This window comes from Pelodiscus sinensis, chromosome 2 (genome assembly GCF_049634645.1).
Source record: "Pelodiscus sinensis isolate JC-2024 chromosome 2, ASM4963464v1, whole genome shotgun sequence".
Lineage (NCBI taxonomy): Eukaryota > Metazoa > Chordata > Testudines > Trionychidae > Pelodiscus > Pelodiscus sinensis.
The window spans coordinates 181,600,142-181,615,755 of NC_134712.1; the positions used below are offsets into that span (position 1 = coordinate 181,600,142).

General features: G+C 39.8%; 1 protein-coding gene across 8 annotated transcripts in view; it reads left to right on the plus strand.

Moving 5' to 3' along the window:
* CAPN7 (calpain 7) overlaps positions 1-15,614 on the plus strand; it is a 50,390-nt gene that overhangs the window by 14,933 nt on the left and 19,843 nt on the right. For 7 of the 8 annotated variants that reach the window (XM_075921936.1, XM_075921939.1, XM_075921938.1 and 4 more), the window contains 10 exons: positions 459-585; positions 3,208-3,293; positions 4,810-4,903; positions 7,062-7,208; positions 8,182-8,288; positions 9,900-10,020; positions 10,139-10,283; positions 12,571-12,670; positions 14,465-14,600; positions 15,334-15,409. In XM_075921936.1, coding sequence (XP_075778051.1) covers positions 459-585; positions 3,208-3,293; positions 4,810-4,903; positions 7,062-7,208; positions 8,182-8,288; positions 9,900-10,020; positions 10,139-10,283; positions 12,571-12,670; positions 14,465-14,600; positions 15,334-15,409 — 1,139 coding nt within the window. The remainder of the gene's footprint in view (positions 1-458; positions 586-3,207; positions 3,294-4,809; positions 4,904-7,061; positions 7,209-8,181; positions 8,289-9,899; positions 10,021-10,138; positions 10,284-12,570; positions 12,671-14,464; positions 14,601-15,333; positions 15,410-15,614) is intronic. The other variant, XM_075921940.1, reaches the window with a different exon arrangement.

The following is a 15,614-nucleotide window of genomic DNA, read 5'->3' on the forward strand; positions in this document are numbered from 1 at the left end:
TTTAAAATAGTTATTTTGGGAGTTATTTCAAAATAACTTACTTCAAAGTAGCACATCCACACCATAGAGAAGCCTAGAAATTAGTCCGAGGCAGGCTTTGTTAATGTGGATGCGCTACCTTGACTTAGCACCCTAGGAAGCAGGTGAACGTTCATACTAACCCTATTTCAAAATAGGTGGTGTTCCTCATAGAATATGGGGTGGTTATTTCAAAATAAGAAGCCATTATTTCAAAATAATTTCAAATAATGGACTTGCTGTGTGGACACTCACCTTGTTATTTCAAGATAACTCTGTAGTGTAGACATGCCCATAGTCTTTCGCCCACTTATGGGGTAATGGCCTTGTTGAATAATGTCTGTGGTTGCTAAAAATAAAATGGGATATACATGGGAAATTTGTTTCTGAGCTGTCTTTGGTTGATTTGAACTATTTTTAATTATTTTTTTTTAAACCAGAGATAAATGTGGCAAGTTACCATTGTCACCCAAACAAAAGGAAATATTTGCCAAGTGGGTGCGGCCAGATGACCTAACAAATAACCCTACAATGATTTATACTGTGTCAAGTTTCAGCATAAAGCAGGTAAGTTGTTTCTAAAATGAAATTTTTACAATAGCTATTCTGATAATTGCATAGTGAGTTCAGGTTTTTTTTTTTTTAAATAATGTTGGGTTGCTTGTTTAAAAACCTGGAATGTGGAGATGTTCACTTTGTCCTCTTCTGAGATCTATATTTGATTTCACTATAGGCCATTTTACTTTGATAGGATTATTAATTATTAGCTAATGTATATGATTAACGGAAAGCAAATTAACTAGATTTTTAAATGGTGATTCATTGCATTAAGCAATAATAGAATATCAATTTATAATTATTATGAGTATTTAAAAATGTTTTTTTCCACATTTTCAAATGTTGATTTCAATTATAATACAAAGTGTAATATTCACTTCATATGAATTTGATTTACAAATATTTGCACCGTAAAAAGAAACACAAGAAATATTTTAATGCATCTCACAAGTCTACTTAATCCTACTTCGTACTCAGTCAATTGTTCAGACAAACAAGTTTGTTTACAGTTATGGGAGTAATGCTGTCTATTTCTCATTTACAATGTCATTTGAAAATTAGAACAGATTTTCACATGTTAAAGTAGACATTGTAAACTATTTATGTACTAGGTATGTTAAAAAAATCGTATGTCCCCCTTTTTTGAGTGCAGTTATATTTTTAAAAATTTATTATTAGTAAGTTGCACTTTGACAATAAAGAGATGGTACTACAATATTTGTTTCAGCTGAATCTTTTTCCTTTTTACAATGAAAATACAATGTCATATTCAGGGCTCGACAAATCAGTGTATCTACTCGCCCGTGGTGAGTAGATTTCAGCCGGTCGCCCCGTGCAGTGGCGGCGCGCGCATGTGCAATGCGGGTCTGGCACATGCGCAATGTGGGGCTAGCGAGTAGATTTTTGCCACGGTTTGTCAAGCCCTGGTTGTATTTATAAAACATTTAAATGGTTTATTGTTTAACGGTGCAAATGAAACTGTAATTGCGACCATTTTTAATCTCATGATTGTGATTTTTAATTGTTTGACCATCTTACTTTATTATGAGTATATGAATAAACAGAGGGAAAATTTAGGAAGAAATGGAAAACGTGACTATTATACATTTTAGATCACCATATCCAAAGAGTATAGTTTGAACTACATTAGGCAGTGAGGTACTTCAGTGAGCAGCCTATTATAGACACAAGACAGCTGCCTTCTTCAGAACTTTGGGAATCAAGAGTCGCTGATTTGTTAGCTGTGAAAAGCATGGGGCAAAACTGGACCATGGGCAGAGCACGCTAACTTCTATGGAAGGGAGATCTGATAAATTAACAGCAAGAATTAAAATCAGTGTTTGTTGCTATACATGAGGGGGCACATACTGCTGCTCCAAAAAGCCATTGTAAGGTGAGTTTCAGAGCATGCCCTGTCTAGCATGACCAAATGTGTTCTATCCTGCCATCAGCCACAAGATGGCAGGGTCCACCATTCAGCTAGCTTTAATCTCTTTCCAGTGCTTCTATGGATTTAAGAATAGGGGGGGGAAAGGGGCAAATTTGGCTCCTACTAACAGTCACATATTACAATTACTTATTACAACTAGGGCTGTGAATTAATGCACGTTAACGCCTGCAATTAACGCAGGGCAGAATTAATGCATTAAAAAAATTAATGCACGTAAATTGCAGGTGTTTCCATAGGGTGCTGCATTTCAAAGGGGCGGGGCAGTGCAGCACAAAGCCCGGGGTCAGCTGGAGTTGTCTTATTGTTTAACAGTGCAATTAATCATGATTAATTTTTAATCATGTGATTAATTACAATTTTTTATTGCTTGCCAGCCCTAATTAAAACATGTAATAAGTAAACTGTCTTTAATTTGATATGTATTTTTTTAACCCTTTTGAGGAAGATTAGTGGCAACTTAAGTTATTTTTCTCCTTTACCAAAGAGATAACTTTACATTGAGATACTTGGAGTTTTGTAATTGGCGGTTTTTACTCTACAAGTCCGAATATCTGTGTTGTTGTTCCATTTCCAGTCTGATGACAGAAAAAACTACTAGACCTGACAAATGATTAACAAGATTCTGTGCGGGTAAATTTAAATTTAGGCCACTTAAATGGAAACCAAAGTTAGATCATTGAGCGTGGTGGAGGTTTCTGTGGCACAACTATATATAAAAAGTTCTAATATTAAGCCACATAGAGGACTCTGGGTCAGAACCTGAAATCGAAAGAGGTTCCCCCCCCCCTTGTTCTCACTGGACATTTAGTAAGCATCTGTCTCTGGTTCTCATCTAGTTAACTTCTTTTCTCTGTTTGAAGGCTGGTTTACACTGTGTCAACGGGCAAGTCTCCCGTCAACTTCCCTTGTGCTTTTTGAGGAGGTGGGAGTACACAAATAGATTGATTTAGCATGTCTTCACCAAACCTGCTATATAGACACTTGCTGCATCACTTACTGGAAAGTCTAGACACACCCTGTTGATTTTAGTTTTGAAGAAACAGGTTTCCCTAAACCTTTGGGCGTGTCTTTGTCTCTTGGTTCAGAAGTCCTTTCAATTGTTGGAAGCACTTCTAATTGAACTTTTCCTGTGTAAGTATTAATAACTGTTCAACCCTCATTCTAGTGTGTTTTGCTCCTAGACAATAGTATCGGATTGTTCTTTCGTGGCATCGCTAGCTATCAGCGCAGCTTATGAGAGACGATTCAACAAAAAGTTGATTACAAGGTGAATAGCAGTTCCTATTGAAAATCTTGTCATTTATGTATCATGTTTTAAGCCTGTATCGTAACGTTAGCTATAACAGATAGAAGGCTGGATGATGGATGTGACGACTTAACTTGGGTTTATGTTAAGCTCACACACAAACATATATATGTGTTTGTATGTATCTGAGGGCATGTTTACACTAAAAAATTATTTCAAAATAATAATCCCAGAAATAACTATTTCAAAATAGCATGTCCACACTACAGGGAAGTCTCAAAATTAGTCCGAGGTAGGCTCCTTTAATGTGGACGTGCTACCTCAACTTAGAGCTCTATGAAGCACTGGGGAGTAGTTATTCGAAATAGCAGCAGTGGAGCATCCACATTATCAGTACTTTGAAACTACTTCAAAATTAGCATTATTCCCCAAGGAAAGCAGGAGTTATTTTGAAATAACCAGCCTGTTATTTCGAAATAATGGGCTTGGTAGTGTGGATGCTCTGCTCATTTCAAAATCATGGGGGTTATTTCTAAACAACTCCCTAGTGTAGACCAGGGATGAGAGACTACATTTTGTAGAAAGTCAAAATTGTATGTTAGGTTTGAAAATCTTGAATCAATCTGCTAAAGTTAGGTTCTTCAATTCATATTTGGGCACATGAATAAACATGTCTCTATTTTTAAAGGTGAGCTTCAGCTGTTCCTGTTGACTTCATGGGAATTTGTGAGGTTCAGCACTTCAAAAAATGAAACCACTTTCTATTAGATGCTGAATATGGTTTTTGTACCCTACTTTTAAACATCCATATTTGGAAAACTTGGCTGTTCTGGTTTTTTTATCTCACTTTACTTTTCCCTTCCTTAATCATGCTTCATTCATGTTTTCACTTTTTTTCTTTGCTAACTGCTGTACAATAGGTACTACATTTGCTTCAGCATTAATGTTACATAGAATTGAGGTAATATTGTTAGCTAAAGTGCTGATCTTGTTATGATCTCCATTGGGCTTAGCAATCTGCCACATAGGGCCCACTGTGTGATCTGGGCTCGAGTTTTTTGACATGTTTTAATAAATTATTTTTAGCAAATTTTTGCCCAAAGTAATGCAGTTTATTGTCTCTTAGTACCTTATCCCGTGGGCATTGCTCTCTTAACTTCTTTACTAATGGTCTTTGATTTGCAATGCATAGAAACATTGTATATATTTAGAAAGCTATATAACATTGCTTGAACAGTAAAATATATACTAGAATGCATTTCTTTTGTTTGGTTGTGAATAACTAGTTGAGTGGGTGAGAGACTGATGTATGCAGATCTTGTTTGAAATATAAATTAAAACAAGAAAATAGTTAAATCTCTCATGCTCTGAGAGATTACTTTACATAGAAATTCAAATAATTTAAAATGGTGACATGCATTTTTAAATTCCCAAAATAGATCAAATTAATGTAACACTTTTTAAAAAAATCATACAGTATGTATACATGCAGCACGTTGTTCAGTTACATTGCATTTTTTTTTTCTTTTTCTAATAGCATAATTTATCCTCAGAATAAAAAAGGTGAACCAGAGTATAATCCATGTGGAAAGTACATGGTAAAACTTCATATCAATGGTGTCCCTAGAAAAGTAAGTAACTTCAAATATGATTATTTGAATCATACTTGAAAGCTCATTTTGTTTTATTATGAATCTGTGTTTAATTTCTAAGGATTCTAGATCAGGGGTTTCAAATGTGAGTTGTGGGGCTGCCCACGTAAGCCGCTGGTACAGAGGCAGGAGTGCAGGGCAGCAGCCGGCTCTCTGGGAGCTACATGTAACCAGTTTGGGTCACTGATAAGCATCAGTTACACATTTAAAGGGCTATGCCTTTACTTCCCTGCTTTATATACATGTTTGTAGGTTCACCATACTTACATTGCACAAGAATATTAAGGGTCAGTGAGTTACTTGTTTTCCAGTGATACATTACATGACATGTTTGTAGTGTGTGAGGTGTGTTGAGCTGGTCAGGCCAGTTTTACATAGCAAGGAGCCCTTTGCCAGCTGGTATTGAATGCTACTAGGCTAATGCATGCATGTAAATATCCTTCCTTACATGAATGAGTCCCATTGAAGTGACTGGGACCGCTCAAGACAGTAAGGTTACTCTCATGCAAGTTGTGGGGTTGGGCTGTGTGTCTGTGCTTCATTAACGATCTGCACCAATAACAGCTTAGTGTCAAGATGAGGCTGAGCTTTTCTTTGTGGAGCCATTACAGACCATTTCTGGAGTAAAAACTCACGTGCTATTCTGCCTAATTTTAAAAAAAGATATTTTACTCATTTCAAAACTGCCACTATGTGGATTATTGTTTTGAGAAAAGGAAAAACCAACAACAGTGAGGAATAAAAACCACTGGAGATAGCAGAGGTGACGGTGTCGGATGCTGTCCTTCCTTTGGACAAATAACTATTTGTGTTTCTAATTAACTGGGTGAAGGGGGTTTGTTAGACTTTTCTATATATTAAATAATACTTAGATGTTATACAGGCAGTCCCCGGGTTACGGACAAGATAGGGACTGTACGTTTGTTCTTAAGTTGAATTTGTATGTAAGTCGGAACTGGCGTCCAGATTCAGCCGCTGCTGAAACTGACCGGTGGCTGACTACAGGAAGCCCGAGGCAGAGTTGCTCTGCCCTGGGCTTCCTGGAATCAGCCGCTGATCAGTTTCAACAGCGGCTGAATCTGGACACCTGGGACAGAGCAGCTGGGGCGCTGTCGGGTAGGTCACCTCAGCGCTGCGGGGACCAACCCAGCAGCACCCCAGCAGCTCTACCCCAGGTGTCCCCAAGTCAGCCGCTGCTGAAACTGATCAGTGGCTGATTCCAGGAAGCCCAGGGCAGAGCAACTCTTCCTCAGGCTTCCTGTAGTCAGCCGCTGGTCAGTTTCAGCAGCGGCTGACTTGGGGACGCCTGGGGCAGAGCAGCTGGGGTGCTGCCGGGTTGGTCCAGTAGCGCTGAGGAGTGGCGCTGCGGGACCAATCCGGCAGCGCTCCAGCTGCTCTACCCCAGGCGTCGTAGGCAAGAAAAGCGTGGTCTGCTGGAGGGGGAGGGGGGGCGCACTAGCTGCGCCCTCTCCCCACTCCCCCCCAGCAGACCAGGGAGACGGGGAGCAATGCCTTGGAGGACGCGGGTAGCGGGACAGCCGCGGCGCGTCTGGGCTGTCCCTCTGCCCGCGTCCTCCGCGGCTTTGCTCCGCGTCTCCCTGGTCTGCTGGGCCCCCCCCAGCAGACCAGGGAGACGCGGAGCAGCTTTTCTCGCCCTGGAGGACGCGGGCGGCGCATCTGGGCGTCCCGCCACTCGCGTCCTCTGGGGCAAGAAAAGCCCCGTTTGTAACTGCGGATCCGGCATAAGTCGGATCCGCGTAACTCGGGGACTGCCTGTATAGGCCTTTTCATGAGTAGCTCTCAAATGGCTTTACAAAGTTGCTCAGTGTTATCCCCACGTTGCAGATGGAGAAAGTGAGGCACAGAGTGATGTGACTTGTCCACAGTCACTGAGCCTACCAGTGGCAGAGCTTGAAATAGAATCCAGCTCTCCTAATCCCAGTTCAGTGCTTTATCTCCTAGGGTAGACTGCTGTTAGGAATTGCTGTGTTTGTCGGGAAACAGTGTTCCGTTTCCTCAGTCTGACAGAGCTCTATGAAATAGAATGAGTTTCTAAGAGTGTTTTTCCTTTAAAGAAAAGTGTAAAATGTTTGGATTATCACCTTTATGATGATTTCTGTTTGCTTATTTTGCTCAGGTGATAATAGACGACCAGTTACCTGTAGATCACAAAGGAGAGCTCCTCTGCTCTTATTCCAACAATAAAAGTGAATTGTGGGTGTCCTTGATAGAAAAAGCTTACATGAAGGTCATGGGTGGATATGATTTTCCTGGATCAAATTCTGTGAGTTGGAAGAACAATTTGACTTCTAGCTTTGGTTTTAATAAAACATAGAAACTACAGCTCTTGACAGTACGGGCACATCTACATATCAGGGCAAAACTCAAATTAAGCTATGCAACTTCAGCTACGTTGATTGCGTAGCTGAACTCAAAATAACTTAATTCAGCTTTTGGCACTGTCTACGCAGCAGAAAGTCTAAGGAAGAACACTCTTCCTCCAGCTTCCCTTACTCCTCGTAAAGTGAGGGCTACCGGAGTCGGAGTAAGAAGTCCTCCAGCTTGACGTTATTTCAAAATAATGTCTTGTTATGTAGACACTCCCTATGTTAATCTGAAATAACGCTGCTGTGTAGACGTACCTATCTTTCCTCCTTTGCATGATCAAAGAAGAATTTCCAAATGCCTGCACTGTTGTCCAAGGCCTATCTGTCAGTAATGGCCTTAGACATGTTGGGAAGCATTTCTTTGAGCTGTCATAGTCCTGCTTATCTGGGAGAGGGAATAGAAAAAAAGATCATTTTGTTGAAGTATCTTTCGGGGAGTGAAGCCTCATACTGTGCTTGAAAGTGCAACAGAGCTAGTGAAATTAAAGTAGTTTTTATTATGCAGGCCTTTTCACCATGTAAAGCTAGCTGTATCTTGCAGACAAGCTAGATTAAAAACAAATTATTGACAGTGCAGTTTGTGGCAGGATTTGTGAGGCTCCTTTTGGGACCTCATTCTTGAGAGTGCTGGAGATTTGCAACCTAATCTAGAACACTAATAACTGTACTTTAAACAGACACCAGTACACAAGACTGGATTATTAAGCCACTTGTGTGAGAGAACCATTTTCTTATGCCCAGGTAGAGCCTTGTCTAATGAACAGTAGCGCTCATATGTGCTGGACTGGTGCAGAATAGCTCTGTGTACAATACACGCAAATGAGAGATAGCTTAATGTGTCTTTTATGACCAAATATGCTTGCATTTCAGAACATTGACCTCCATGCATTGACTGGCTGGATACCTGAAAGGATTGCTATGCACTCAGACAATCAGTCTTTCAACAAAGATAGTTCTTTCCGAATGCTCTATCAGAGGTAAAAACTTGTTCTTCCTTTTCCTAGTGACAGAAGAAACTGTCAGTGAAATAGATGCCTTAATTATACTAAAGAGATAGATATAGCATGTGATAGGTCTTTGTCACTACATCTCAAGGCAAGGATGTGGTCCAAGTACATATGATCATTCATAGCCCCTCTCTGCCCCGTCCTAGGAAATCCACTGGAGGAACAAAGGAATGACTTTGTCAACAGGCTAATGGAGAAACATGGGAGCTCTGTTAATAGGTGGAAAACTGAATTCCCATTTCCAGTAGAACTCCAATTTAAAAATCTAAATAGTAGTTCCTCTTCCCTATTCACTGCAGTATGGGGAGACAGTGGAAGGCACCTCTGGAGAAAAGGGGAGTAGAAGTTAGTGGCCTCCCACAGACTAGATTTAGATTTTTCCAATGATGCAGCATGGAGCACAGGTTTTTTCAGCTACAGGTGGTAGTCTTATTTCCATCCCCATATTAATAAAAGTCTTATTTAGCCAACCACTTTCTTCTCATTGACAAGGAAGGCAGAGCACCAAGGTGATAGAATGGGATATCCGCTTGGCCAAAACATTAAAACAAGCAAACATGTACCTGATGAAAGATCTCACATGTTCTTCAGTAGATTTGTGACCTTCCAGTAGATTGACAGTCACTCTTCTGATCAGTTTCTCTGTATTTAGGCATGGGGGCTAAATTTTCAGACACTACAGTCCTTCCCTGATACTAAACAAGCATTTTTGTGCATAGACTGGTGTGAAAATATGAAAGCGTGTGCTTTTCACCTCTGGTTCTTAGAACATTTGCCCCCAAGATCATAAATGCAGAGACTTATGAATTTGTTTGTACATAGTGATTGATCCTTTGAGGCTACTCGTTCTGGTGGGTAGAAGATTTATTTTGCTGAGCATCTATAAAAAGTGATATCAGAGTAAAATTGGATCTACCATGTTGTTTTCATGATGCCAGTAATTTTCCTATTAGAGTCTCATCTTAAATATTGATAAATAACAATTAGGAATGTGAAGGACTAGTTGTGTAGTTGCTTTGCCCTCTTCCCCCCCGCCCCCCATGTTTCCTCTATCAGAAAGAGGCAGCAAGGAGGGGGGGGGAAGAGGAAGGGGTGCTTCAGAGCATCAGCGCTGTGTGGCGCCTGGGGAAAGACCACTGGGAAACACAGCTGCACTGACCCTGGGCTCCATGTGGTGCTGTCACTTTGAAATGTCATGTGGAGCCTGACGCTGGGCTCCGTGCAGCACTGCTGCTTTGAAGCACTGGTTGAGTCCCCCACTGGCACTCTGCTCCTCGCAGCACCTCCACCTTTGAAGTGGAGGAGGTGCCTTGATGCAGTTGGTGCAAATAGTTGATAAACTCTTTGATTAGCCAATTAATCAAAATTTTACATCCCTAATAACAATTACTTTCTTTTATTGAATTTTTATGAATAATTTGTATCCTTCAAAAAAGATTAACATGCACTTATGACCCAATAGCAACTTGGAAGAAGAGTTCAGTGTTCAGTAACTGTAATGAGAAAACACTGGTCATTTTATATGTGCTAATAACCTAAACTAAACTGCCTTAATTCCTCTTCTCCCCCTCACCCACCCAGATTTCACAAAGGTGATGTCCTTATCACAACGGCAACTGGAGTGATGTCTGAGGAGGAGGGAGAAAAACGGGGTTTAGTTCCAACCCATGCATATGCTGTTTTGGATATTAGAGAACACAAGGTATCCAGTAAAACAAAAAGCCTTAAGTGTTTACTTTGTGCACCTATTAGATAAGATTAAGAATAGATTTATCTTGACAAGAGAAACCAGATAATTTTTTTATTTACTGCTTCCCTAGGGGCTTCGATTCCTCCAATTGAAAAATCCCTGGAGTCATTTACGTTGGAAAGGAAGATACAGTGAAAATGATGTGAAAAATTGGACCCCAGAACTACAAAAATACTTAAACTTTGATCCCCGAACAGCTCAAAAAATAGACAATGGTAAAATGAATTAAAATAATGCTGCCAAGTATTGTTTAAAAAAACCACACGCCTCTGTTTGACCTTTATTTTTGTGACCGTAGCATCTAATGACGCTTTCACTGATGAGATCTTTTTTCCTAAACGTTCAGTTTAATTGTGAGCAGGTGTCTGAGAGTGGTCTGTTTCAGTTTCCTTATTTTTGTTTTCACACAGCAACTGGGGAAAAGCAGAAAGTAAATAAGTGCCATTTTTGTTGCCTTTCAAAGTTAGGGAAGAAGTACCTCTTACTTTAAACTCATGTTTCAAAATTGACTAGATTTCAAGTAGACTGGATCATTTGCTGTCTTTTTTAATTTAAAAGGATATTTCTTAATAATAGCTTCTGTTTTCCTTTTTTATTCTCATGTGGTTTTTGGCCATCCTTAATACTACATAACACATTGAGAAACTTCATAATACCATTTATTAATATGTGAATGGACTCTTCTGACCTTCATTAGCTATTTTCCTAGCATTCAGAAATACATGTCCACACACTTCATATAGGCAATGTTTTTTCTTTCACCCAAGAGATCCTTTATATCTGTAATTGAGATCTCAAGATTTTCTCCATGTGCTACACTTCAGTGTACACAAGTCTTTAGTTGTTGATGCACTTGTTGATTGGATGACTATACGGGTTTGTCTACACAGCAACATTATTCTGAAATAACATAGTGCGCATCTACACTACAAGCCTTTATTTCGAAATAATGTTAAGCTGGAGGACTTCTTACTCTGACTCTTGGTAATGCTCACTTCACGAGGAGTAAGGGAAGTCAAAGGAAGAGTGCTCTTTCTCAGACTTCCTCCTGTGTAGACAATGCCAAAAATCGAGTTAAGCTATTTCGGCTTAAGCTACGCAATTGATGTAGCTGAAGTCGCATATCTTAATTCAACCTTAGTCCGGCTGTGTAGACATAACCTAAGTGGCTGAGAGATTTCTTTGAGCCCAACAGGACTACTACATAATTATGCAGAGAAGTTTCTTGAGCAATACCAGGTACTGTCTTGTTGCCCTTTCTTTCCCCAGGAAGAACTAGTGCACTGCATCAAGGAAATCAACATGGACTTCCCATGTGACAGGACAAAATGCCACCAGATCAGCCAGTTCCCAAATGTTACAATAGCTACTTCCATACATGTAGTTATTTTTTCTATACGCTAATAGCTGAGTTGCTTGTCTTCCCCATTGTAATTAACCTTTTTCTGGTCTGGTGTCTTATTTTTACAGAAAAATGGACATAGGCACTGAGATTGCATGTTGAGGAATATGGTGAAATAGCTAGGTGGAAAAACATTGTTTAGCAAAAGTAATTCCATCCTGACACTGGCTTTATAATCTTCAGAGAGGATAGCAGGTTATTCTTTTATTAATGCATCATTTGACAGTACGTGGATTTAAATCCCTTGGCTCTGAAGTACATTTATAAGGATGTTACTTCTTATGATTGGATTTTGATCTGACTAGTCTGGCTGTCAAAATGTACAGTTGCCATGACTCTGGATATTCTTTGTACTGTAAGTCTGAAATTCATCTGTATCAACAGCTTGTTACAGTACTAGGAGCATATGGGGAGTTCAAGGAACATGATTTCAGAATGTTGTGGTAGTGTTGGCTCTGGTTGCAATTGGGTGAGCAGGTGAATATTGTAATGTTAAAACAAATTAGTGTGCTAGAGCACACCTAAATGGATGTTAACTGGGATGCCAAGGAAAGATCTCAAACAATGCTAGGTGTACTTTCCTTTCAGATTAAGAACTAACTGCTAAACAAGTGATGTCTTCTCTCTTTTGGATCTTCAGCTAAATAGGTAGAAACCAGTAAGCTAAATTGCCTAAACCGGAGGTGTCTATTAATTGTGTATCAGTTGTGTCTAATTTTTCAGAATCCTGGGAGAGTAGGGGGCTGCACAGGAGTGGCTAACATTTGCCACTCATAGAAAGGCTCAAAGACTACAGCTTTTGCATTCTTAAGTGACGAGCAAACTATTCTTTCTGCTGAAGAAAAAGCAAAGGCCTAACTGTGATCAAAAGAGACAGTGACCAAATGGTGCCTTGGAGGTCAACTTTAGTCTCTCTTGACTACCCAGGCCTATTGGGGGAGTTGTTCTTAGGTGGGGGAAGTGAACAATGCAGACCTTTGTATTCAGATTTACAAGAATGGATTTTATTGCAAACCTTGGTGCTTTTGTGTCATTGTGGTCTGCAAAATGTGTAGAGCTAAGATGTTTGGAAAACAATAAAAAATATGTTTTCTTTGTAGGGATTTTCTGGATTGCCTGGGAGGATCTTTGCAAGTATTATGATGTAATTTATTTGAGCTGGAACCCAAGTCTTTTTAAAGAATCAACATGTTTTCACAGGTTGGTCCAACAGGAAAGACTGAAGTGTTAAGCTCTACAATCTAGTCAGCTACTTTGATATTTTTTTAAAGTAAACATTAATTTGAAGAGTAAAACTTCTGCATTGATCTGGCATTTTCCTTCTCTCCAGTCTCCTCGTCAGTCCCCAATTTCTGTCCGTTAACTGGAGACCAGCTTCTTCGTTGAGAGCCTGACATACCACTTTAAAACCCATTCCGCAGATTCTGTTCTTCATTGCACTCTCACAAATCCAGTCAAGCAGCCCTGACCTCTGTGGAGTTTCTCTGAAGGTGAAGTGGGTAGTGGAAAATAGAATTTGGTCCTACCTCTCCTTTTTGGAGGTTATGTAACTTCTGGGAGGTTGGACTTGCTGAAGTCTCCTACATCTTTCAGACTTGCTTTCCATCAATAGTTTGCTTAGGGTGTTTGAAGAATAGGGCATTTACCTTTACTTATGCCATCTCCTTGGAAAGTTAGTGCGTTGCCTATGCAATGCATGTCGTCTCTCCCAGATAAACTAAGAATGTATGCCCTTAAAAACACTGAAATTGAGTATTAACTTGAGTTGGATGAGTCCTATGACCTTAGTCCTAACTGCATTTCAGCAGAGATAGTGACCATAAGTCATATTCCCTCCTAAATCTCTCTGCTGGCTCCCCTTCCTCTCACATCAAATTCTGGCTTCTTGTCATCCCCTTCAAAGCTGTAACTCTGCCTCTTCTTACTTCTCTGAACTCCTCTTACTTAATAGCCGCCTCCACTTTGCCAGTGCTCCCACCTTTTTTACCCATGTATGAGCTTCACACAAACAAACCCCTTCAGGCCTTCTCCTATGCTGCTTATTGCCTGTGCATGGTGCAACTTCTGCAAAGGCCCTTGCCATATTCCTAGTTAACTCAGTCTTGAAGACCTACTTCTGCAGCAAGGCTCTTTTAATGTGTATATGAAGTAAGAGAAAGGATTGTGTCCAGTTCCCAAGTGTCTGGCTGCCCTTAGACTGTGAAGGAGACTGTTCCTCATGTGTCAGGAAAGCCGGTGGCACATAGTAGCTGTTATCAGAGAGGGGTAACAATTGAGACCTGCTTGTTTTTGATGCAGCATTCCATGGATCACTTCTGAGCAAAGGGGGAATAATTTAATTCTAGATGAAAAGAGCCTGCATCCCCATAGTGCTATAGGCTTTTTAGTAAAGCATTAATCCCCTTCTGTTGTTTTTTTCACATCCAGCAGCCACCTCCAGGCAACACGAGGTAGTGTGAAAGCTTTGAAATTATTATTCAAGCTGCTGCTCATCCAAACGTTGATCTGCTAATTAAAACTAAAAAGTCCCCTTGTGTATAGAATTGGATGGGCCAGTGTGTTTAGATTTTGGATCTAGCCATATTGTAATAGCTTTTAAACAGACCTACAATCATAGAAACACAGGTTTCCTTCCTCATGCCAGCTTTCATGCCATATATGGTAATAGCTCATTGCCCCATGGGTATGTCCTTAATCATGGGTTTAGCATTCATAATGTTTTCTTCTGGTCTTAGTATGCATTGTGCCAAATCCTGTGCTGTTCCTCTTCAATGTTTGTACTGCAGCTCGTCTATCTAAAAGAAAGTTTTGGAGATAGTGTTTCTCACACAGCTGTGCTTTGTAACCATTGTCATATTTGCTGCTAGAAGTTTCAGTGGGAAATCATTTAGCTTTTATTATTTAGTTTTCCTTAAATTGGGGATTTGCCGTTATTTTTAGAAATATTAATTAACTTATTCATTAGCCTATTATTATTATTATTATTTCTTTTAGTACTTGGGATGCAAAACAAGGCCCAATGAAAGATGCTTACAGCCTGGCTAATAATCCACAGTACAAACTGGAAGTACAATGTCCACAAGGTGGAGCTGCTGTCTGGGTTCTGCTTAGCAGACATATTACAGACAAGGTACTTTTTCTGACTCATGCAATATTGTGTTTTCTGCATGATTTATTACAATTGAAAATGTAGTCAGATCTGGGTACAAAATTGTCTGATTCGCTAGATCCATGGTGTCCATCAAGTTCTGAAGTAGCCACTATAGTTGCTACTGCTATTGCGAACTAGCCACACTCAACCGGCCAAATAGCCACATGTAGCTAGTGGCTAACATGTTGGACACATCACTAGATCCTAGGGAACTTCATTGTACGTCTTTTTCATCCGCAGAGGTAGTGGGGAATTCAGGTCATGATACATAAATGTATGTCATAAGACTCTTGTTTTGCCCTAAACATGGAGGTTAGTTAGTTCATTATGGTAAAATGTATGTAATTGCTCTAACCGTTTTTATTCATGTGTTTTAAATAAACATGTTGTAAAATTATTTATCCTCCACTAAACTCTAGTGCTATCATCTAGACATGTGCTACAGCTATGGAAGGCGCTTCCCATCACTAGTAAATCCACCCCTAATCAAGCCTAAAATGTACTAGAGGCTTGATCTCGTGCCAGTGAAACCCTTGGGAAAACTTTTACTGACTTGAATGGGAGTTGGAATAAGCACCGCAGTAATTATAAATGCCAAATCAAGCCACCTTTGTTAATATAAAAGCAGTGATGGACTGTGAATTTGAATTACACAGTGCATTTGTAGTAATTTGGGATCTGTGTTCAACTCATTTTAATAATCTCTTTTTAGGATGACTTTGCACATAATCGAGAATTCATCACAATGGTTGTGTACAAGACTGATGGGAAAAAAGTTTACTATCCAAGTATGTGAGTTTTTTAGATGTCAGTGATGCTTACAAGTAGATTAAGACTTGCTAGTTTTTAAAAGAAACTGCTTAGATTCATTCATGAATGAGAAACACCAGGTGTCAAGGGAGGGAAATGGGAGGGATTCAGACGTCAGTTTGGTAAATTGGACTCTGACCAGCGAACAAAATCTCAGTGGATACTTAGGCCTGAAAGACCTGA